This window comes from Barbatula barbatula (assembly GCF_947034865.1).
Source record: "Barbatula barbatula genome assembly, chromosome: 5".
NCBI classification, from domain to species: Eukaryota; Metazoa; Chordata; class Actinopteri; order Cypriniformes; family Nemacheilidae; genus Barbatula; species Barbatula barbatula.
In genome coordinates this window covers 8,653,120-8,672,807 of record NC_136769.1, presented here as the reverse complement: position 1 = coordinate 8,672,807, position 19,688 = coordinate 8,653,120, and the positions used below count along the sequence as shown (strand labels likewise).

At 40.6% G+C, this 19,688-nt stretch overlaps 1 protein-coding gene across 7 annotated transcripts; it reads right to left on the bottom strand.

Moving 5' to 3' along the window:
- Positions 1-560: 560 nt before the first annotated feature.
- On the bottom strand, positions 561-17,945 carry taok2a (TAO kinase 2a). 7 transcript variants are annotated; one of them, XM_079457251.1, is made up of 21 exons: positions 17,821-17,899; positions 14,085-14,130; positions 12,985-13,125; positions 12,795-12,866; positions 12,526-12,627; positions 12,402-12,447; positions 12,088-12,184; positions 11,881-11,994; positions 11,524-11,615; positions 11,094-11,187; positions 10,532-10,613; positions 8,977-9,144; positions 8,681-8,887; positions 8,460-8,594; positions 7,645-7,881; positions 7,381-7,509; positions 7,016-7,219; positions 6,516-6,755; positions 6,094-6,315; positions 4,879-5,061; positions 561-4,789 (listed from the first exon to the last, which is right to left on the bottom strand). In XM_079457251.1, exons 2-21 carry the CDS (start codon positions 14,103-14,105, stop codon positions 3,881-3,883), a joined length of 3,495 nt encoding a protein of 1,164 aa, XP_079313377.1. In that variant the 5' UTR covers positions 14,106-14,130; positions 17,821-17,899; the 3' UTR covers positions 561-3,880. The 7 variants fall into 7 exon arrangements, with proteins under 7 accessions (XP_079313377.1, XP_079313379.1, XP_079313378.1 ...); XM_079457253.1 differs by having other exon boundaries at positions 6,103-6,315; XM_079457252.1 differs by having other exon boundaries at positions 8,460-8,591.
- Between the last annotated feature and the right edge of the window lie 1,743 nt (positions 17,946-19,688).

Sequence of the window (19,688 nt, the reverse complement as noted above, 5' to 3'; positions counted from 1 at the left end):
ACACACATTACATTATTGGGTGAACTATCCCTTTTAGCCAAATAAAAGTTATTTAGCCAATTTGTCATGCATGTTCTATGCATGGAAGGACTATTTCAAACAAAATAAAAGTTGATTGAAAACGTGAAAATAAGAAATTAAAAAGACTTAACATAAACAATTTGTTATAGAATACACCATTAAAATTATATTTATTATGGAATTTCGAACCGCCAAATGATCTTTGATCATGATCAAAATGGCATCGCAATGATCTGTGAACAAAAAGCAGGATACTGTGCCACATAACAAATGGTCTCTGGGGGCTTTTGAGACGGGATCCTAAAATAGATTGAGTGATAAAGTGATAGGATCCCTCCGCCAGACCCAATATGTGCTTTTGGCAAGCAACCTCTAATTTCCACTTAGTGTTGCCTATGTCTCTATGGAAACTGTTTTTTTTCTTCAGATAGCATCACCGAGGTGATGGCAGATACCAGGCGTGCATTTTTTGCCATTCACAGAACTGGTCACAGGGATTCAAAAAACAACACGTGCAGAACACACAGGAGATAATTTTTGTATCCTTTTTAATAACTTGTTAATCATTTACTGTACAAGTTCTTTAGCCCATGAGTGTCCCTGTACTCGTTTCACCTGAATGTAATTTGGCCCTTTTCTGAGCCTACAGCTCTGAACTACCGCTCTCTCCATCAGCTTTCAAACATCACAATTCATTTTTGCAATACATTGCAGCGCAGAGGATACAGACACACTCGGATGTCTGTGATCACAGTTTCACCTCCACCATAAAGGCTCTCTCAAACACTGCAGGATGACAACAATTTCATATCTCTACCACAAGTCTCTACCAAAAGATATTGAACGACCTCTCTTTAGAAGATACACCAATAAGAATCCAGCATATTTTGCTGTAAACACATCACATGGTGGCCCAGAGCTACAGGTGGGCAGAGGTGTATATTTACCCCTACTCCGTCCATAAATGTTAGCAAGCAATTATGGACACGTAACAATGCTGTGAAAAAAGAAAGGGTGTGCAAGAACACTGAAATGGAGTAAGAGGTGATTGGCCAGGCACAGGGAAATGAGGTACTGCACATCTTCTTGGTTAAGAAGATCGATAAAGACGGTCCTAGTGAACGCTGGTGTTTTAATAGATCTGGCAGTGTGGGAACACGTAAGAGTTTCCCTGGGGAATACATCAGCATTGGCAACATCTGCCTTTATCACCGTATATGAATACACTGGAGATTTTGGTTAGAAACAGATTGCATTGCCTTTTGTCTGTTTTGTTGTAAATAAAAATTGAATATGCGATCGAAGCAATGCATTCCGGCATAAAATGGGAGGAGGAAAACGTGCTGGATTGGAGGGGGTTGTTTGAGACACTTGCCTAGAAATTTTCTATACAGCTAAAATGTTATCTGTACAAGTTTAATACTGGCTCTAAAATACTACTCTCCTGACAAATCACTGCACAATAGACTCCTACCCTGAGATGCAACAAGGAATGCTGGGATAGGTAGTCTTTTAATCTTTTTTTCTAAAATGATACTTAAGCTTCTTACTGTGACACTGCCAACATTTCCTGCCTAATTGTAAGCATTGATTAAACAAAAAAAAACGTTTTAAAAAGGAAAAAGTAGAAAAAAATTAGTGTACGACACAAATATTACAGCGGCAGTAGTAGGTGTAATAACAACCACATTTTCTATTCTCCGTCTCTCCAATTCACATAACAAAATTATTTTTACGCTATACAGGAGTTAGTGCTTGTATATACACACAGATTGTTTAAGTACAATATAGATCAAAAGTGTTGAACGGGGAACAATCGTATGACTTTCCTGTAAAACCTTTGACAGGTGATTATACACATATTTACTCAAAAGTCATATATAAACGTCTGTCGTGTATATTTGTACACAAATGGTCTCTGTACATCAGTCTCATGCACGGAACTGTAACCTCGACTCTCCTACGGACATGTACATCATATTTACACAGTCTGCATTTATAGAGAATCAAGGAGATGGCTTGTTCCCTAGCCAGGTTCAATCTCTTAAAAAGTCATCACACTTATCACTAAAAACTGACATTGAATAACAGCCCAGTTAAAACTAAATGGCGGCTTCCCCTTGGAAGGACAGTGGGCGGAGTTGCCGTAGGTCAGCCAAGCCTCTAGGTATGACCGTGTGGCATAGTTTAAAAAAGAAACAGAATACAAAATAATTTCAAAATAAAAAACGGCCTCCTGTCTTTGACTCAATTACAAATGTACAGTTTAAAACCCCTTAGTGACGGATGTTCTTTTAGTATTGTTTTAGTACTATATACATAATTACAACAACAAAAACTTTGCGGTTTCCTCAGTTTACATCTCTTCTCCCTGAAACAAGTTTCTGGACATGCTACAGCACCTTTCTATTGCATCCTACTCGAATCTCGCTGCTCTCATTGCAGTAAATCTGACATCAGAACTCATTATCTCTTGGCTCACACGGATACACAGCTTATAGGAAACGTTTAGCTTAAAATGAAGATTATTGACCCAGCCAAAACATTTTCCAAACCCACATGCTATTTCTTGCCATGCAACGTAAAGGAAAACATTCCAAATCTGTACCAAATAACATAACTGGTCACTGTATGAAGCTCCAAACAGCATTATAAAACATTGAATGTTGTCATATGTGACCCATGTGCTTTTTTTCAAATCTTATGAAGCCATACAAGGGATGTATACAAAATGAAGAAACAGTATAAATGTTGAAAAAATGGCACGCTCTCATGGCAGGATTGATATAATTGACACAAAAACTGGAAATGCTGGAAAGAAATGTAAAAGCTTCAGCAGATGGCAATTGACTCTTTAGATAACCAAATGTTTTTCCTTAAAGTGACTCAAAAATATAAATGTCGTCATCATTTGCTCAATCACTTGTCATTTCAAACCTGTTTGAATTTCTTTCTTCTGCAGAACACTAAAGAAGATATTCTGATATTCTGTTAACTGGCACCCATTCACTTGCATTGGTTTTGTGTCCACACAATAGAAGTGAATGGGTGTTGGCGCTGTTCGGTTACAAACTCTCTTCAAAGTATCTTCTTTAGTGTTCTGCGGAATAAATAAAGTCATCAAATTTTGAAATGACAAGAGGGCGAGTAAATGACAGAATTTTCATATGGCTTCAAAAGACTCAAAATATGTAGTGCAGATGGACAACAGCTAATGTAAACATGAACTCGTTACAAGAGTGTGAGTAAATAATGAAAAAAAATATTTTGGGGTAAACAACAAATAAATTCAAATTGCACTGAATTAGTTAGGCTTTATGTGATCCAGCCAAATCCAAATATAATTGCCTGAAACAATCTTACAGTGCCAAATCAAAAGCCATTGGACGTGAAGGCAATTAAAAATCTTAAAAGTGCAAAACTTAATGGATTTGTTTGGCAGTTTCATCGTAAAGTAAAAGCAAAATGAAACAGCAGATAATGAGCCCGATCTACAGTATTGGCACCACTCTTGTTATTTAATCCCTTCGCTCCAATACACTCAATAGTAAACCTTTCTGCACATTAATAGTACAAAATCTTCCTCTCTTTTCTGCTCCTGATCTAAACCCTGAGCCCTCCTGAAACCCAATCCCTTGGTTACCCTGAGATGGTTCATCTTGTAAATACAGGTGTTCCCATCTAAAAGTTTAAAGTGGTCCACTCTGCTTAATGCTTTAATGACCTAAAATGAAGGTCTTTCTTCTCGTAACGCTAACAAATACACCTCTCTTTCATTCTCTGAAGGTGAACACATACATCTTTATTAACCCCTCCGAAACACATAGATCTGCACCATCTGAACTCCCTGCCTGCCCCTCTACGAGTAAGAGAGATGGGATCCGTTGGAGATGTGTGATGTCACCGACGTACTCCGACTCAAGCCTCCGTCCCCACCTGCCCCACCACCTCCGCCCGAGGCGGTCCTCCGAAGGGGCCCTGGACTGTTCCTTAGAGCCATCAGACTGGGGCCCCTCACAGCCAGCCCCTCGCCCCTTCCTCCATAGCCACTCTGAGAGGAGGAAGACGAGGAGGAGGAGGGTGGAGAGGACGAGGAGAGCAAAATGGGCGGAGGAGGTGGTGGTGGAGGAAGAAGGGCGAGGGATTGGGATGAGGCATGAGAGGAGTAGTGATGCGAGTGCCCATGAGAGGAGGATGATGATGAGTGGTAACTCCCAACCCCTCCACTACCACCCCCACCCCCACCCCCACCTCCTCCACCCCCCCACTCCCTCTCTCGGTTGTCGCGGTACAATTGAGGTGTGCTATGGTGGTGGTACTGCTGCGGCACGTAGCGAAGTTGATGGTGTGCGGACGAGGATGACGATGAGGCAGAAGAGCGTGAGCTCGGGTGGCCACGGGCACCCATTCCATCCAAATCCCTCTCTCGATCTCTCTCGCGAATGGAGACTTGTTCTGGTCGGCTGAACCCGGCTGTACTGTTCTGACTTCGCCAGGAGGGCGGCGCCACTGAGTTTTGGACCCCGTGGCTCCACTGGCTGCCTGAGCGTGGCACGGGACGGGACGGCCAGCCACCAGGCCCTGAGGAGGGAGGGTTGGGGTAACCTTGATTGTAAGCCTCGGCAGGGATTCCGCTTAAAGCCATGTTGCTGAAGCCCTGACGCATGCTTTCGGAGTCAAAGGACTCGATTTCTCGAGCTTGATGCTCAAGGAGAGCACGGATCCGCTCGGAACGCTCGTTCTGCAGAGACAACATTTCCTCCTCGATCTAAAGAGAGGATCACAAAAATGATTTATAAAAAGCAAAAATGTATCTACATACACACACTCGCAACAATCTTTCTTTTGTTATTTTACCCTCTGTTCCAGAAGAGCTCTTCGTATGGACACCCTCTGCTCCAGGTCTTTGGCCTCTCTCTCGTGTTGTGTGTCTGTGTGCATCTTGATTTTACTTTGATATGCGTTTAGCAGTTCCAACTCCTGCTGCAACTGCATGCGCAACGCTCGGTACTCGCCCTCCTGTGTCTCATCCAATCGCAACTGTTGGGCAAGCAAAGAGGTTAGTTAAGGTGTTTAGCTTTAATGTGGAGGCTTTGTGATGTTTAGAAAGTTCTGGTGAAATTCCACACAAACAATGAAAGTTTATTTAAAGAGTAAAAAAATAACAGCAGCCTTGTTTTGGAGAACTGTTTAGATGTCTAGTATTGTAACAGTATTTCTAAAACTATACTTATAACCATAATCCAAAAAATAAATAAAATTCTAATTTCTATAGGAAAAGGTTACAGTAAATTGACCAGAAATCTTCAAATGTATTGTATTGGAAATGTGGGTGTAGCTTTGCAAACCCCTTTGTGTTTAATTGGGAAACAAACATGCTTGTGTCAAGAAAACATTTTAAAAATCTAGTTTTTATTATTGTTTACATGTTAATGGGGTGTTTTTAATGTGCTTCAAGACAAACCACGTGCATATTTATAATACAAAAGAGACATTTTGGGCAATCTCCCACCAAATAAAATGTGTCTGGAGCCACAAAATATATGTAACCTTTAAATGACTAAAACAAAGGTTATGCATGTAAGGTAGTAGTTACCCAGTTGCACCACTAGGTGGCAATATGGTAAGATTTTTATTGCGTTTAGATCTTAGCAACCTATATATTTTTATCCCTGGCAATAAGTGGGAGTGTTGCCACGGGTTGCCGACCCCTGCTCTAACCACTGAGCCACAGGAAAGCTATAATTAATTAAGCTGAGGTATAGAGTTACATTTAAGATATTTTAATGTTTAAATATGTAATTTCGATGGTCAGAGATTTGTTTTAAGGGATTAAATTATCGTTTTAAAAGGGGGACTTTAATCGTTAAAAATAATGTTCTTAATGCAAAATTACATTAGGACTTAGAGTGAAAAGTGGCCAGGACAAGCTCAATGAGATTCACCCATAAATACCTCTATATATATGCATTAAATAGTATTAAAAGTTGAAGAAAAACCAGTATTTCATATTGAAAGTGTCTCGTTGAATGTGAAACAAAGCATAATAGCAAAAAAATAGTCTCTCCTTGCCTTACTCACAGCCTGTGTGGACAGCATGTCTTTGATGGAGTGGTCGTACTGCTCAGCCAAGATGGCTAGTTTACGTGTTTGCTCCTCTTTGAGTCTCTTCAGTACGGTTTTATGCTCTGATTTGGGCGTGGTCTCCAGCAGGTGGTTCCTCAGGGCTTTGTACTGCCTGGTCTGAATCTTACAAGTGTCTTGAAACTGCCGTTTGATCTGCAGCTCTTTCGTCTAGAATAATAAAAGCCAAACAACTGAAACTGCATGTTTGGCAAACATCTGGCTTACATTTGCATCTATGGAACGTTTGTGCAGGTGTACGGTCATGAATAAAATGGACTAGCTCTTACAAACTCTTTTCACTTGTTTTTTCCCTAAACAAACATCTGTCAACATACAATGAAATAAAGGTTTGGAACGGCCCCTCGCACCTTAAGGCTTTTGGGTTGCTGGCGAACCTCCACGCCGTGTTTCTGGCGGAGCTCCTGCTCGCGACGCTTATTGTACTCCATCTGATTGGCTAGCTCACTCTGATGCTGAGTGCGGATCAGTTCGGCCCGAGTGTGTTGGACCAGAGCCAGCTGCCTGAACTCAAGCTCCTGAGTGGACTCGTGATGTCTCAGTAACATTGCGCACTCCAGATCTTTCTGCGTTTGACGCTTGTTCAGGTCCTACAGGTACAGGTAAAGAAAGATATGGAAGTGAGTAAGAGGTGAAAGGTAATATGGTAAGGCTAAACTTAACAGGAACAATAATATATAATATAGTCAATTCTATAAAGCAGTGGCTGACAAATGTTGGTTTTTCAATGGAATATATTAACATAAAGAGTAAAATTGGTTGATGCACTGTGTCACAGACTGTGGAATAGTAGTCTAGACCCAAATAGGCACAGACTACCATTTTTGGCAGGCCCTCACATCCGTCTCACCTCTCTGAGCAGGTCTTGTTCCAGATTGTGTCTCGCCAGAAGCATCTTCCTCTTGTACTGTCGGCACTGGAGCTCGTAATACTGCCTCTGTCGCCTTAACAAGCCCGCCTCCTCCTCGGCCTGAATCTGCTGCATGCACTCCTTCTGACGCACTAACCACTCCTGCTTCTCTCGCTTCGGCGTGGACTGGTTCTCACTCAGCTCCTGTTGCCATGGGGAAGGAGTTTGGGGTCACCAAAGTGTGATATGATAGAAGAAATGACAAGTCAACCCACATATCGCAGTGTTTTGACCCATTTATAATTAACCACTTTACTTACTCTGAATTCATTATGAATGTCTGAGAGGAGGATTTGCATACGCACCTCTTTTAGCTGCTCCTTGCGCTGTCTGTACTGCCGCTTCTGAGAATCTAGCAGGCTGTTGAGTTCCTTCTTCTGCTGGTTCAGAATGTGCTGCTGAAACTTCTTCTCTTCGGTCTGAGCGGCTTTGATCTGAAAACATGCATTATTATTTTGGTAACAAGTAGAGCACAGTACTAGCATAACAAGGATATGGGTTTGAATACAAGGGATGTTATGTAAATGTTGCATTATAGAAGTGTGCTGAAGAACTTTTAACACGCTCACCTCTTTTTCCAGGATGGCCTGATGTTTCTTACTCAGCTTGTCAGCTTCACTGCCAAAGTTATTTCTCTGCGTCTCCAGCTCCTTGTCCAGTCTGAGCTGGTGTTCGTCCATCTCAGACTTGAGCTTGTTCTCTAGAGCCAGCAGCTGTTTCTGATGTTGCCTCCTCATGCGCTTGTATCCAGACATCTGCTCTCTCAGAGCCGAGCCCTGTTCATGCTCCTGTATCTGACGGGTCACCTGTGCAGAAAGAGGGAGATCACCGTCCATCCCAAGATCACATCAGAAGAAAAATGTCAAATAATTAAATACAAGGATGCTACATGTTTTAAAGCAGTAGTTCTCCAGCAGGGGGCCCAGACGACGGTTCCCTGAAAACCCTCCCTTTGGAACGCGAACGCACATACGTACACGATTACAAATTGGAAGGAGCGCAATGTTCCATCTGAAGCTGCGCATGCATGTTTGACTTCAAACTGTAATTTCAGAATAAGCGCCAGTCTCTCTCATGGCGAGTTCAGAGTGCGCGTGAAGGGAGTGCAGTGTAAATAAAGTTCCTTTTCATATATTTTTGAATTTGTATGGCTGTTTAAAGCTGTTGACAGTTATTAAAGATGTAAAGCAGCAAATGACACCACACTGCGTCTGTATTCTAAACTGCAAATAAATTCTCTGGGCGCCAGTTCTTTAAATGGGTTTACAACAGGGCGCGACCATGAAAAGGTTGAGAACCACTGCCTTAAAGACTGGGAATGACACAGCATCATCCCACAGGATTTAAAAGATGGTTGGCTGTAATTATGCAGTCAGCTGCTTACAAGAGAGGCTGTGCGAATGGTTGCAAAATGGTCCCGGTTCCGGTGAACCCTTCTCCGTGCGGCCGATGACGGCTGCTGCTGTTGTGACTCCATCTCAGGTTGATAAGGGTCATCGTAGATGTTATCGCGAGCCTGCTGGACAAATGCACGAGATAAAAGTGTTGTCGACCACAGTGGGGGACAAAAGTTAATTTCCAAAGGATTTCGATCTCTCTACATACAGTGGGACGGTGAATGATAGAACTGTTGGATGTAACGGTTTGATCTCCCTCCTGCATCATGGCCATCTCAGTGCTGTCGTCTGAACCGTCAGCCAGGCTGTTGACCGATGAACTCTGGGAGCTGGCGCTGATGGACATGGATGGTACAGACTGAGAGCTTTCCATACTGTTCACCGTGCCCGTTTGCAATAGGTATTGCTCTGCCTCCTAAACATACACAAAAACACACAAAAACTAAGAACTGCAAACTTACTTCAAAATTGTGATGTCTCTATATGCAAAGAAACCAAAGTTACCTCTTCCTCCTCTCCTCCCTCCTGTGTGGGGCCGTTGAGAGTTTCCTGAAAGAGGATCTTCTTCATTTTCCTGTACTGCAGGTTGTCCAGCTCTCGCACGGCATCTTTGGTGCGCGTGATCAGGTCCATCACTACAGAATGGGGGCGCTCTCGGCACAGGAAATGGTGCTGCGGAGAGATTGTGATACATGGACATTGAACATTTTCACAACTTAACTAAAACCTAAAGGTGTGTCAAGATGAATGAGCAACAAGACAGACAATTGACACTTTGACAAATAGTTACTTTCATACAAATATCAAAAAATTTTCTTAAAATGTTGAATGTGAAAGATGGTTGTATTTAATATCGTTCAAATATATTTTGCATACTTGAAGCATTATCGTATTTCACATTGTGTATCACATTACGCAATATGTAATATTGTGTATGTATATATAGCAAGTGCCTGCTGATGAAAAGACGACGAGAAGATGTCTTTAAAGATACATATGAGAAAAACAAAAAGAGACCATTCCAAATGTTAATAATATTAGCATTTCAAGATGTTTTGTGGCAATTCCCCAGTGTCTTTTGTCATCCAACAGTAATGTCTACGTCGTTCCAGAGCACATAATTCGCAGCTACCCTCTCAACAAAATCCATGTCAACCATTTCGCAACCAGACTGGAGCCGGCTGGCAGAAGCCCCTCCCTTGACGCGAATGACGCGAGTCTCAAAATGTTCAAGCGTCCAACTACACATGAAAAGCGCGTTTTACCGCGTTTGGTGTGAACACTCTATAAGTCAGCTTGTTATGTATATAAAAGATGCCTGCCAACAGAATCTGTATCTTCCATTTCAACCTCTTTACCACCATGGTCAAGACCAAATAGGTTTCAAAGCATGACAGGGACAAGATTGTTGACCTGGACAAACCTTGAATAGGCTACAGAAGGAAGCTTGGTGAGAAGGAGACAACTGTTGGTGTGATTATTTGGAAACAGAAGAATATCAAAATAACTATCATTTGCCCTTGGTCTGGATCTCCCTGCAAGATTTCCCCAATAGGGTAAAGATGATCATGAGAAAGGTTAAAGATCGGCTCAGAACTACATAGAAGGCTCTGCATATGTAAATGACTTCAAGCTGCTCTTGACATTAGTCCTGTAGAAAATCTGTGAAGGAGGTTAAAACTTACATTTGCTGAGCTACAGCCAAGAAACCTTAAACTAAAATGTATCCTGACACATATGCAAACCTGGTGACCAACTAATAGAAATGTCTTGGCCATGTTCTTGCCAACAAGGCTTTCTCCACAAAGTACAACGTTATGTTTTGCTCGGGGATCAAATACTTCTTTCACTGACTGAAATGAAAATCAATTTATGAGACAGATTTAGAGACAAGAGTATGATATCAAATCAATGAGAATCTTTAGAAGTATTTTCTCAGTGTCATTGGGGTACAGTGATTTGCCTCGGTGCGTCATCGAGTCGTGATTATATAATCATAACAGTGTAGCTAGAATACGAAGCGATATGTGTGAAAAGCGAGTGTGCATTCATATCTTACATTGAGCAGCACATCTGAGGTAGGCCTGTCCTGAGGGATCTTTTGAAGACAAGAATCCACAAAGTTCCGGAAGTAGTCTGACCTGCATTTAAAAGAGAGAGAGAGGAAAAAACATATCAAACAAACATGTATATACAGTGCTCTCCACTATTATTGGCACCCTTGGTAAATATGAGCAAAGAAGGCTGTAAAAATTAATATTTTTATATTTTATTTAAAAATAAAAGAGCGTTTTTTTCTTATAAATTGAGGCTGAGGAGTGTATTAAATGGGTGACAATTATTGTGGCCAACATGTATAGAAGAAAAATATATTTTTACAATGTGATATTCCCCCTATTTCAAATTGTTTTCCTTCTGTGAAATATTGGAATTTTGTAGATTTTATAAATAAAAGATCAAAAGGAGAAACAACTATTTTTAAAGCCTTCTTTGCTAATATTTACCAAGGGTGCCAATAATAGTGGAGGGCACTGTAGGTACAACACAACAAGAAAAAAAGAGAAAATGTAGAATACAAGGAAAAAAGGTGGACAAACAAAAAACTAGACTTAAGTTCTCACCAGTGGTTTGATGCCAGGACAGGGCTTTCGTTTTGTGCAATATGGTATAAGGCACTCATAGCATTCATATTGAACAAGGGTGGCTTCCTTTCAGCTGTGGAGAGAGACAAAAAGAGATATAAAACCAGAGCAAACAGACAGAAAGAGAATGAAGTACAAAAGAATGAATGGACACGACTAAATGCTATGACAAAAACAGAGTGAAGAGATGAAATGTCAGGAGAGTGACATCAACAAAAAGAGAGGGTGGAACAGGAAGAAAAGACAACATACAACTCAAAGCAGCTTAGACACTAAACCCAAATTCTCTCCAACACCATGACAACACAGAATCACAGGCTGGCCTAAATAAACCTCCTTAATACCCGAGATGACCTAAAGATTCAAGGGTCAGTCGCAGGTGGAATGTCAGGGGGTCAATATCACAAACCTAGTTCAATGCAGGTGATGCCTAGAGACCAGACGTCCACCTTCCCGTCATACTGCCCCTCATCCATGGCAAGGATCACTTCTGGGGCCATCCTACACACAAGACAGGACATGATACAAACAGGAACGTTCTTACACTTTAATAAGATGTAAATATCGGTCATTCAGAATGAGTGACACAATTTTTTTATTTAGTGAAAGCTATGTGTAGATAATAGACAGTATTGTTTGTTACTATGTCATAAAAGCAGCTCAACATTTCTTGTTCTCACACAAAATGAAATCAAGTTTAAACTTGATTTTATGGTATTTTACTTCATGCATAAATCATTAAAATCCAGTTTTAACCACATCTTACCAGTATGGTGTGCCCACAAAAGAGTTGGCAGGAGAAACGATAGAGGCGGAGCCAAAATCTCCAAGTTTCACCTGACCAGGCTCAGTCAGCAGAATATTACCCGCCTTCACATCTCTAAACACACACACAGAATTACATAAATGTTTGTGTTTATCTTACAGCACTGAAAAAAGAATCCACCTACAACGAACATGAAAGTGAACTTACCTGTGTATCATGTTATGAGAGTGAAGATACGCGAGGCCCTGTAGTGCACCATGGGTAATAGCAGCTATTTCCACCTCCTGCAGAGGCTTCTTATGCACTGTGGGGTTAAAACAAGTGAAATCTTTCACTGTGGGAAAACAAATCTTTCCAGAACTCTGCAGAGTACATTTTTCCAAAAAACCTGCATATATCTTTATTCACAGATGACCATGCATAAAACAACTAAAACAGCAAAAGCAAATGGGATCGAACAGGGCAGCTGGGGGACCTTATTTGGGAAGAAGGGAGGATGTGGGCCGACATGAACTACTCACCCTCTAAAAGATCAGAGGCTGATCCTAAACAGTATTCCATCACCAGCTAACAGGAGAGACAGACAGACAACATTACCACACGTCACATCAGACAAACATCAACATCCCTCTCACGTGCACTTACCCATGCCGTGTGCTCTCTGAGGTAGCACCCTTTGTATTCGATAGTATTGGGGTGTCTGAGCTTCTGTAAGAACTTCACCTCCTTTATGATGTCCTGCCATTTCTGCGGGTCAAGAGAAAACGTTACAATAAAAGCTTCATGTTTAAAAAAAACAAAGACATACATGCATGAGTGAGTGAGGGAATAAACGCATAATTAGCGAGCCTAAAGAAAACTATGTTTTTAGCTATATCACCCAGGGCATGTTATGTAAGAATGGTGATGCAGACCTCATTGGACTGTTTGCCGCTGAACGACATCTTTTTGATGGCCACCACTTCATTGGAACGCACATCATGAGCCTGAAAAGCAGAGTTTCCGTCATACAGAGCACCAAAACACACACAAACCAATGCAGCCGCGCGCACATGTTCCAGGGGCTTGGTTTCCTCCCAGAAAAGACGCTCTTGGCTCACTTACGAAGTATACGGCCCCAAAACTGCCGTGACCGATTTCTCTGAGATCAGTGAAGAGCTTCTCAGGATCATCTCTGTAGAAAAGCTCAGCCACATCGGAGTCCTTTAAGGTTCCGGTACGCACACTGGCCGGCATGACTGGATCCTGAGAAAGAAAGAGAGAAAACTATAACTGTCCATGTGCCTTTGGTTGATACGTTGGAAGTGTTTTTTCCAAGATTAAACGAATTTAATAAAAAATAAGATCAGTGCAACGGATCACAAAATTGTGGATCATTTGATTGATTTTGGTTCATGGATCGGATACATTGCCGAACATTTACATTAAGATATCTTGAAAAATATGCGATTCCATTTGATAACGATTCACAGGGTCATGATTCGATGCATCTTAAGATATTAAAAATAATAATATACAAACAGTTAAACCTCTTTCTTTTACAATTTCTTTTGTTTACCAGCTTTCGAAACAAAACAATGTCAAATAACACGACAACTTGTGTTCTCACTCAAAAAAATTTAAAAAGTCCAGGCAGCTTCTTTCTGCTCTGGAGAAGTATAATCAACCAAAAACTTTCGGATTATGAAAACTACATGACAATCAAGAATTGCTTTGTGATCTTCTTTGCCCGTTTGGAGTTCAGAGGTAAAGCTATTGCTTGCTTTATTGTTGGCTGCACAACTGTTTTGTTGGGTTGCTAATTGTAACCCAGTGAAACGGGAGATGTGATTCCTCATATTTGTTGTGTTACCAACGTATTTAATCCTGGATAGACATTTCCTGGACACTGCATACCTTTTATCAAGTAACCCTTTCTCGTCTTCGTAAAATCCTAAATGTGTCCAAATGTCAACTTTTAAATCTGGGGGCATTTTTAGCACCTGTGCACCCTCGGCCATATCTCCTACGGTGTATCTACGCCGTGGCATTTACCTCCGAAGGTCAAAGGACATTTTTATTAATATTTTAAAAAGTACTTTATATTTATCAGAAATAATAATGTCTGGTGTTATATTTGATTTACATTTTTAAGAATCGATTATTTCATTAAATGCATCGATGCAGAAAAGTTTTACGTCCGCATCGTGAAAACAATTATTTACCAGAGCTCTAGTCAACAACATTCTTCAAAATATCTTCTTTTGTGTTCTGCGGAAGAAAGAAAGTCAAACAGGTTTGAAAGGACAAGAGGTTGAGTAAATGATGGCTTCACTTTGAAGGTGAACTACCCCTTGAAGACAGATACATTTAACAAACAATTTAGTTTCTAAACAGAAGAGGCAGAATCTACAGAGAAGCTTTAAGGGCGAAGCAAAGAGACTGTTTGAACTCTAAATACAACAGTCCAAATTAGTACTGAATTCATTTGAACCAACAGGAAACATGCATGTCATTTTGTATTAAAAAGTGTATATATTTGATTGTTTATAGTGTTAAAGCTAAATCTTAATACGCTCATCTTAAAATGCTCCAGTGATGATTTCATTGTGTATTAAGGACACTTTTCATCATGTTCACAATTCGCCTGTAGGCACAGTCTATAGCATTTCTATAGCTCAGTGGTTAGAGCATGGCACTAGCAATGCCAAGGTCGTGGGTTCGATCCCAGGGGATTGCACATACTTAGAAACAAATGTATAGTGTAATGCAATGTAAGTCGCTTTGGATAAATGTGTCTCAAGTAATCCACAGAAAAATGGCATATTCTGAACTCCTCTGCGGTAAGTTTCATTTTACACGTCTCATATCAAATCATTCGTCCTCAGGCTCAAATAATCCATTACAGCAAACAGGGAATCGTAGTAATGCGCTCATGTTGTGTCTGTAAACTTGTCACTCAGCAGCGCCGCTCCGGACTCTCCCCTTCACAAAGACATAGGCCTTCACTGGTGGGTTCCCGATCTACTCATCTTTTCACATGAGATATAATCACTAGAAAAAAGTTGTTATGAAATGGATTTAATATTTTAAAAAAAAAACTTTTCGAAACCTATATGAACGCTGGGGGGGGTGTATTGAGCACAGAAATACTACGTCATACTTCCAGCTTGTTTTTATGACAAGTTGATCATGTCAAGCATGAGAAGACAGCGCGTTTAACATTGTCATAAAAGTCAGAATGCATGAAACAGTTGCATGTATACCCGATGATGGGCTTTCACATTGTACTCGTCGAGATATTGGAAAGGAAGCGAGAGCTTGTGTAAACTTACAGAAATCCATGGGTCTCATGCATTCCAAACAGTAAAGCACGATCCGTACAGATCATGGATCAACCACGATCCATTTCGCCACTATTTTTCACAGTGTTCAATTTGGTACCCACATGCTGACAAGTTGAAACATGGCACCATGTTTTGGCACTTTTAGTATTAGTCGCCCCATCGTTAATTGCTCCGTATAAATGATGCATGCATGCATGCATGTCTGCTCAATAGCATATTTGTTTTTGCTGCAGTATAAACACTATAGGAAGTTTTGTTGGTATTGACCGCTGAACTCAGCATCGTGCCAACCCTAGAATTCTGAGAACGTGAGCCACACTAAAAGCTTTCATAATAATCTTGTGGTGTTGGTCCAACTCTGATATCAGAGTTCGGCTTGGTCAGTGTGAAAGTAGTCTGTGCACATGGTGAACAACAACACACTGAGAAACACGCTAAATTACACCACACAAACCAATATCATCGCTTGCCTCGCCTGGCTAATATCATGCAGCAATCTGGCATCGGCAACACACCCAAAAGACCCAGAAGTCTCTGACCCACTTAGAAGTTGTCAGACTTTGTACTAGGCATTAATAATGAAGATGCGGTAATCTGCCCTGGTTGGATGATGCTGTTTCGAAATCAGATCAACATCTACTTCTTTAAATGTATCATACGCAAAATTATATATATATTGATCAGTTTGGCAGTCGCACCGGTGCTCGCACTGGCAGTTAAAATGGTCACAAAATAGAGCCCTGAGGGGTGGAAATCGATCACTACTAGAGTTATTAACCGATTTCATAAAATTATCAAACTGTCATGCGCTCAGACAATGCCAACACTTGGAATCGCATGGAATAGCAGACAAATGGAGGCATGCTGTTTTGGTGAGATTCCTGTATTGTTTTCTTGGCACTCTCGCTAGCTTTTGAGACTAAAGCTTATCTGTGCATGTTTAGTTATTTTGATATAATAAATTAATTGGTCAATTAACAAGTGTTAATAACAGTCTAGTATTGTATATTAAAGAACTATGTGGTCTGGACTTGTATTATAAATCACATTTAACTGCAAATGAATGAAAACTAATTTGAGACTATTTTATGACTCATTTACATAAAATGCTGTTTGCAATTTGCAACCCTTTTGACATCAGTAATCTGACATACGTCATTGTATTTGCCTAGAGAAATAAAGTGTAGGCTGTAAATTAATTGTATTGATTGATAATTCATTAGATTGAAAAGAGTGAGTTTTATAACAGAATGTATACGTTTTTTAGAGAATAAAGGAAGTTAACACATTTAAATAAAAGATCAAGGCATCATTCTTCACGGTTGGAATAGCGTGTGCAGTAAATTGTGCCTAATACCATAACAATGTATGAACAAAACAAGTCAAGTAAAAAAATCATGTTGATTTAAAACATGTGAAAGCAGCACACACGAGGAACACATCAGAGCTACACATCAGATCTGCGTAGTTAACACACAAATGCCGAGATACAGCTCCGAAAAACAATTCAGGAAGAGACCCTGCGACTGCAGTTTAATATCTTTACCAGACACTCCTTTACAATAGACACACAGCAGCAGCCATCAAACCCCATAGGAAAATCACTGCATGGAATATCAAAAGTGCTGATCAAGTTTCAAAAATCCACAATATTTAAATCAAGGTTTGAAGCAATCTATTAAATGCAAATGCTTTTTCTTGAATCACACATAATAAAATGTCAGACATCCTGATAGGGTGGGGTAATGGTCTATGGAACAAGAGAAGTCTAATTCACATTTCCTGTTTAAAAGAGGGAGGTTTACCCAAGATCTGAAGAAAATTCACAGCTGCAAATCATCCCACGAAACCTGTACCCAACCTAATCACATTACTGTGTTATTTACAGCAAATCATAAGCTTATTACAAAGTATTGATGATGTTTTTCACGCCCTCCTGTTTGTTACAGTCCACTAAAGCAACACAATACGCATCATGTATCGATTACACTCGCAGGCCCTAATGTGCCATCATTGTGCTTTAAAACTTAAATGGCACCAGTGATGTTTCTTCCACCCACTGAGTGCACTTAAGGCTATAATGGGTTTGTGCAGTGCATTGCAACTTTCTTAACCTTTCCAGTGCACTTTTGCGAGCTGGTTATCACTTCTGTCGGCCTCAGGACTAAATGTATTGTCAAGTGTTGTTATAAAGTGTAAAGATTTGCATACTATTGTATGAATGCTAATGAGGAATCTGGGCACCATCAGTATCCGGTGTTCTGCAAGAAAAGGGAAACTACACAATAGGCCCATGCACAGAAACACTCTGGCTGTCCCTTAACCCTATAGTGAGTTGTTAACCAGAATTTGTAACCCAAAATTGCAGTTAAACATCAAACTGTGTCTTTATTACGACATAGATTTTGAGTCCCAGTCACTAATATGTCGATTACTGTATCGCCGTTGATATATTGTTATTAAGGAAGATACCCCGACGGTTCATGACAGGCTTACGATAAACGTCTGTCAACAACAGAAAGCCTGGCTAAACAACCCTCATCCAGCTACAGACGTGTAACAAACATTACACCATTTCAAGCCTTAATGATCCGAGATATACAAGCCGTCTTACCGTGGCGTGCCGCGATTGTCCTCTTTATTCCCGTCGAATAAACGGTTATCCAGCTTTCTCCGCAAGTAACCGCGCCGTTTGTTGTCGTTGCCCGCTGCGACGTTTCAGACCAACACGCCGTCCATATTTCTATCGACGTCCCGTATGCAACAGAACTAAAAATGACAACTACGAGTGTCTTAAAACTCATGCATGTCTATGAACTCTTTATGTGTCGCTAACGGTTCGTTAGCGAGTTAGCCAACTGTTTGCACTTCGAATACGGGCCGCGGCTGGTGTACCTTCGCCCGCTCCCGCCTCTATCATATTGCAGTGTTACATCCGAGTTTCAGATTATCTATACGGTTTGTTGACTTAAAAAACAAATCTGCTCCTGATTGTCTTTCTATCTAACCCCTTTTTTGTCCAGGAAACGCAAAATGGCTACGTGGGGCGGGAGCAAACCGGAAAGAATGTCAAAATTCTATGCCGTGTGCTTCCGGTAAGGAGCGGACCGAGGAGTCCACCATCTTGAGAAGGTATATGGAAAATTGCTAGCACCGTTATGGCTAGAAGGGATACGGCTATCTGCACTGGGCATGCGCACTTCAATACCGCATAATTTTTTTGTCACGCTGACAACAGTTAATTACGATTTTTTTACTTTTGTAAAGTTAGGTTTAGGGTTGGGGTAGGTGTGGTTGCTAATGTATTTTATTGTAATTTAAGTAATGCAAAATCTTGCCAATTAATTACATTAGGTAATCACTACACCTACCCAAACTTAATGGAATTGAATTGTAATACAAGTTTAAGATCGTTTTAGCTGAAGTTAGTTAGCAGCATTTCACACCAGCTGGACACCAAAAAGTATTAGCCTACAATATGCTAACTAATTGGCACTTCAATTTTGTAGTTAAATTCTCACATGTTAGCTTTTACACAAACCATTTACATGATGTTATCTTGCTTGTTAATGCTGATCATTGTTGGTTAGCTGGATATATGCTGGAAGATTCATTGACCTATGCGATTGGCACTGAGCCAAACTCAATCCTGTCCATATCACAACTGTGCCGTGCTTTCAACCACTTAATGTATATTGTAGGCTTCAGACATGTACACCTGCCTCTATAAGCACAAAATATACATAGAGTTTGTAAAATACACATGTCTATGGAAGTGGCAATAACAATATCATCAAATGTAATTCATCTTGACATCTTGCACATCAGATACTCAGTATATGCATTGTAAGCAATTGAGACCACTCTATTCTTCTACCAGTTCACCGGGCACTTACATTTATGTATTTAGAGAGAATTGGATTAATTCACATGATGTAAATTCAACAGATCTAAGACCGCGGCAGAAACAAACATGGCGGCGCCCACTTATAGAGGGTCAGCATGCCAGAGTGCGCCCCTGTGAGGGGCAAAACTCGTTTGAAATTAAGCGCAGAACCGATCACCGGTGATCAGCGCAAGATGCATGCCGGTAAGGAATGTGTTATAACTTAATACATTAAGACCTGGACGGATCAAGTATTTCCACTGGTAGTTCATCAAGCATTCACTTGAGACATCATATGACATCACATGCATTCTGATGTGCGCACTTTGGATGATCCATTTTGTGTCTAAACATCTTTGAATAACCCTTAACATCAATCAAGTCCAGCACTTTCCAGCATTTTCTCTAGTAGGCCTACAATTATGTCCATTCCTTTAACGCAAAAGTCAGACTCACTATGCTTGATATCTATTGCGGTAATAGGCCTATGCACTGTAAAAAAAAAACCCGTAAAAAAACGGTAAATCTCTGGCAGCAAAGTTGCCAGAGGTATTCCGTCAAATTACAGTAAAAGAATGTTTTTCAAAATTACATGC

Excerpts from the sequence above, each read along its gene's own strand:
- taok2a (XM_079457248.1), bottom strand. The coding sequence starts at position 14,105 with ATGTTGTTGACTAGAGCTCTG. Across the intron at positions 12,185-12,401 it reads AGCCTCTGATCTTTTAGAGG|TGCATAAGAAGCCTCTGCAG; the intron begins GTGAGTAGTTCA and ends TTAACCCCACAG. Across the intron at positions 6,316-6,515 it reads AGCAACCCAAAAGCCTTAAG|ACGAAAGAGCTGCAGATCAA; the intron begins GTGCGAGGGGCC and ends TTATTATTCTAG.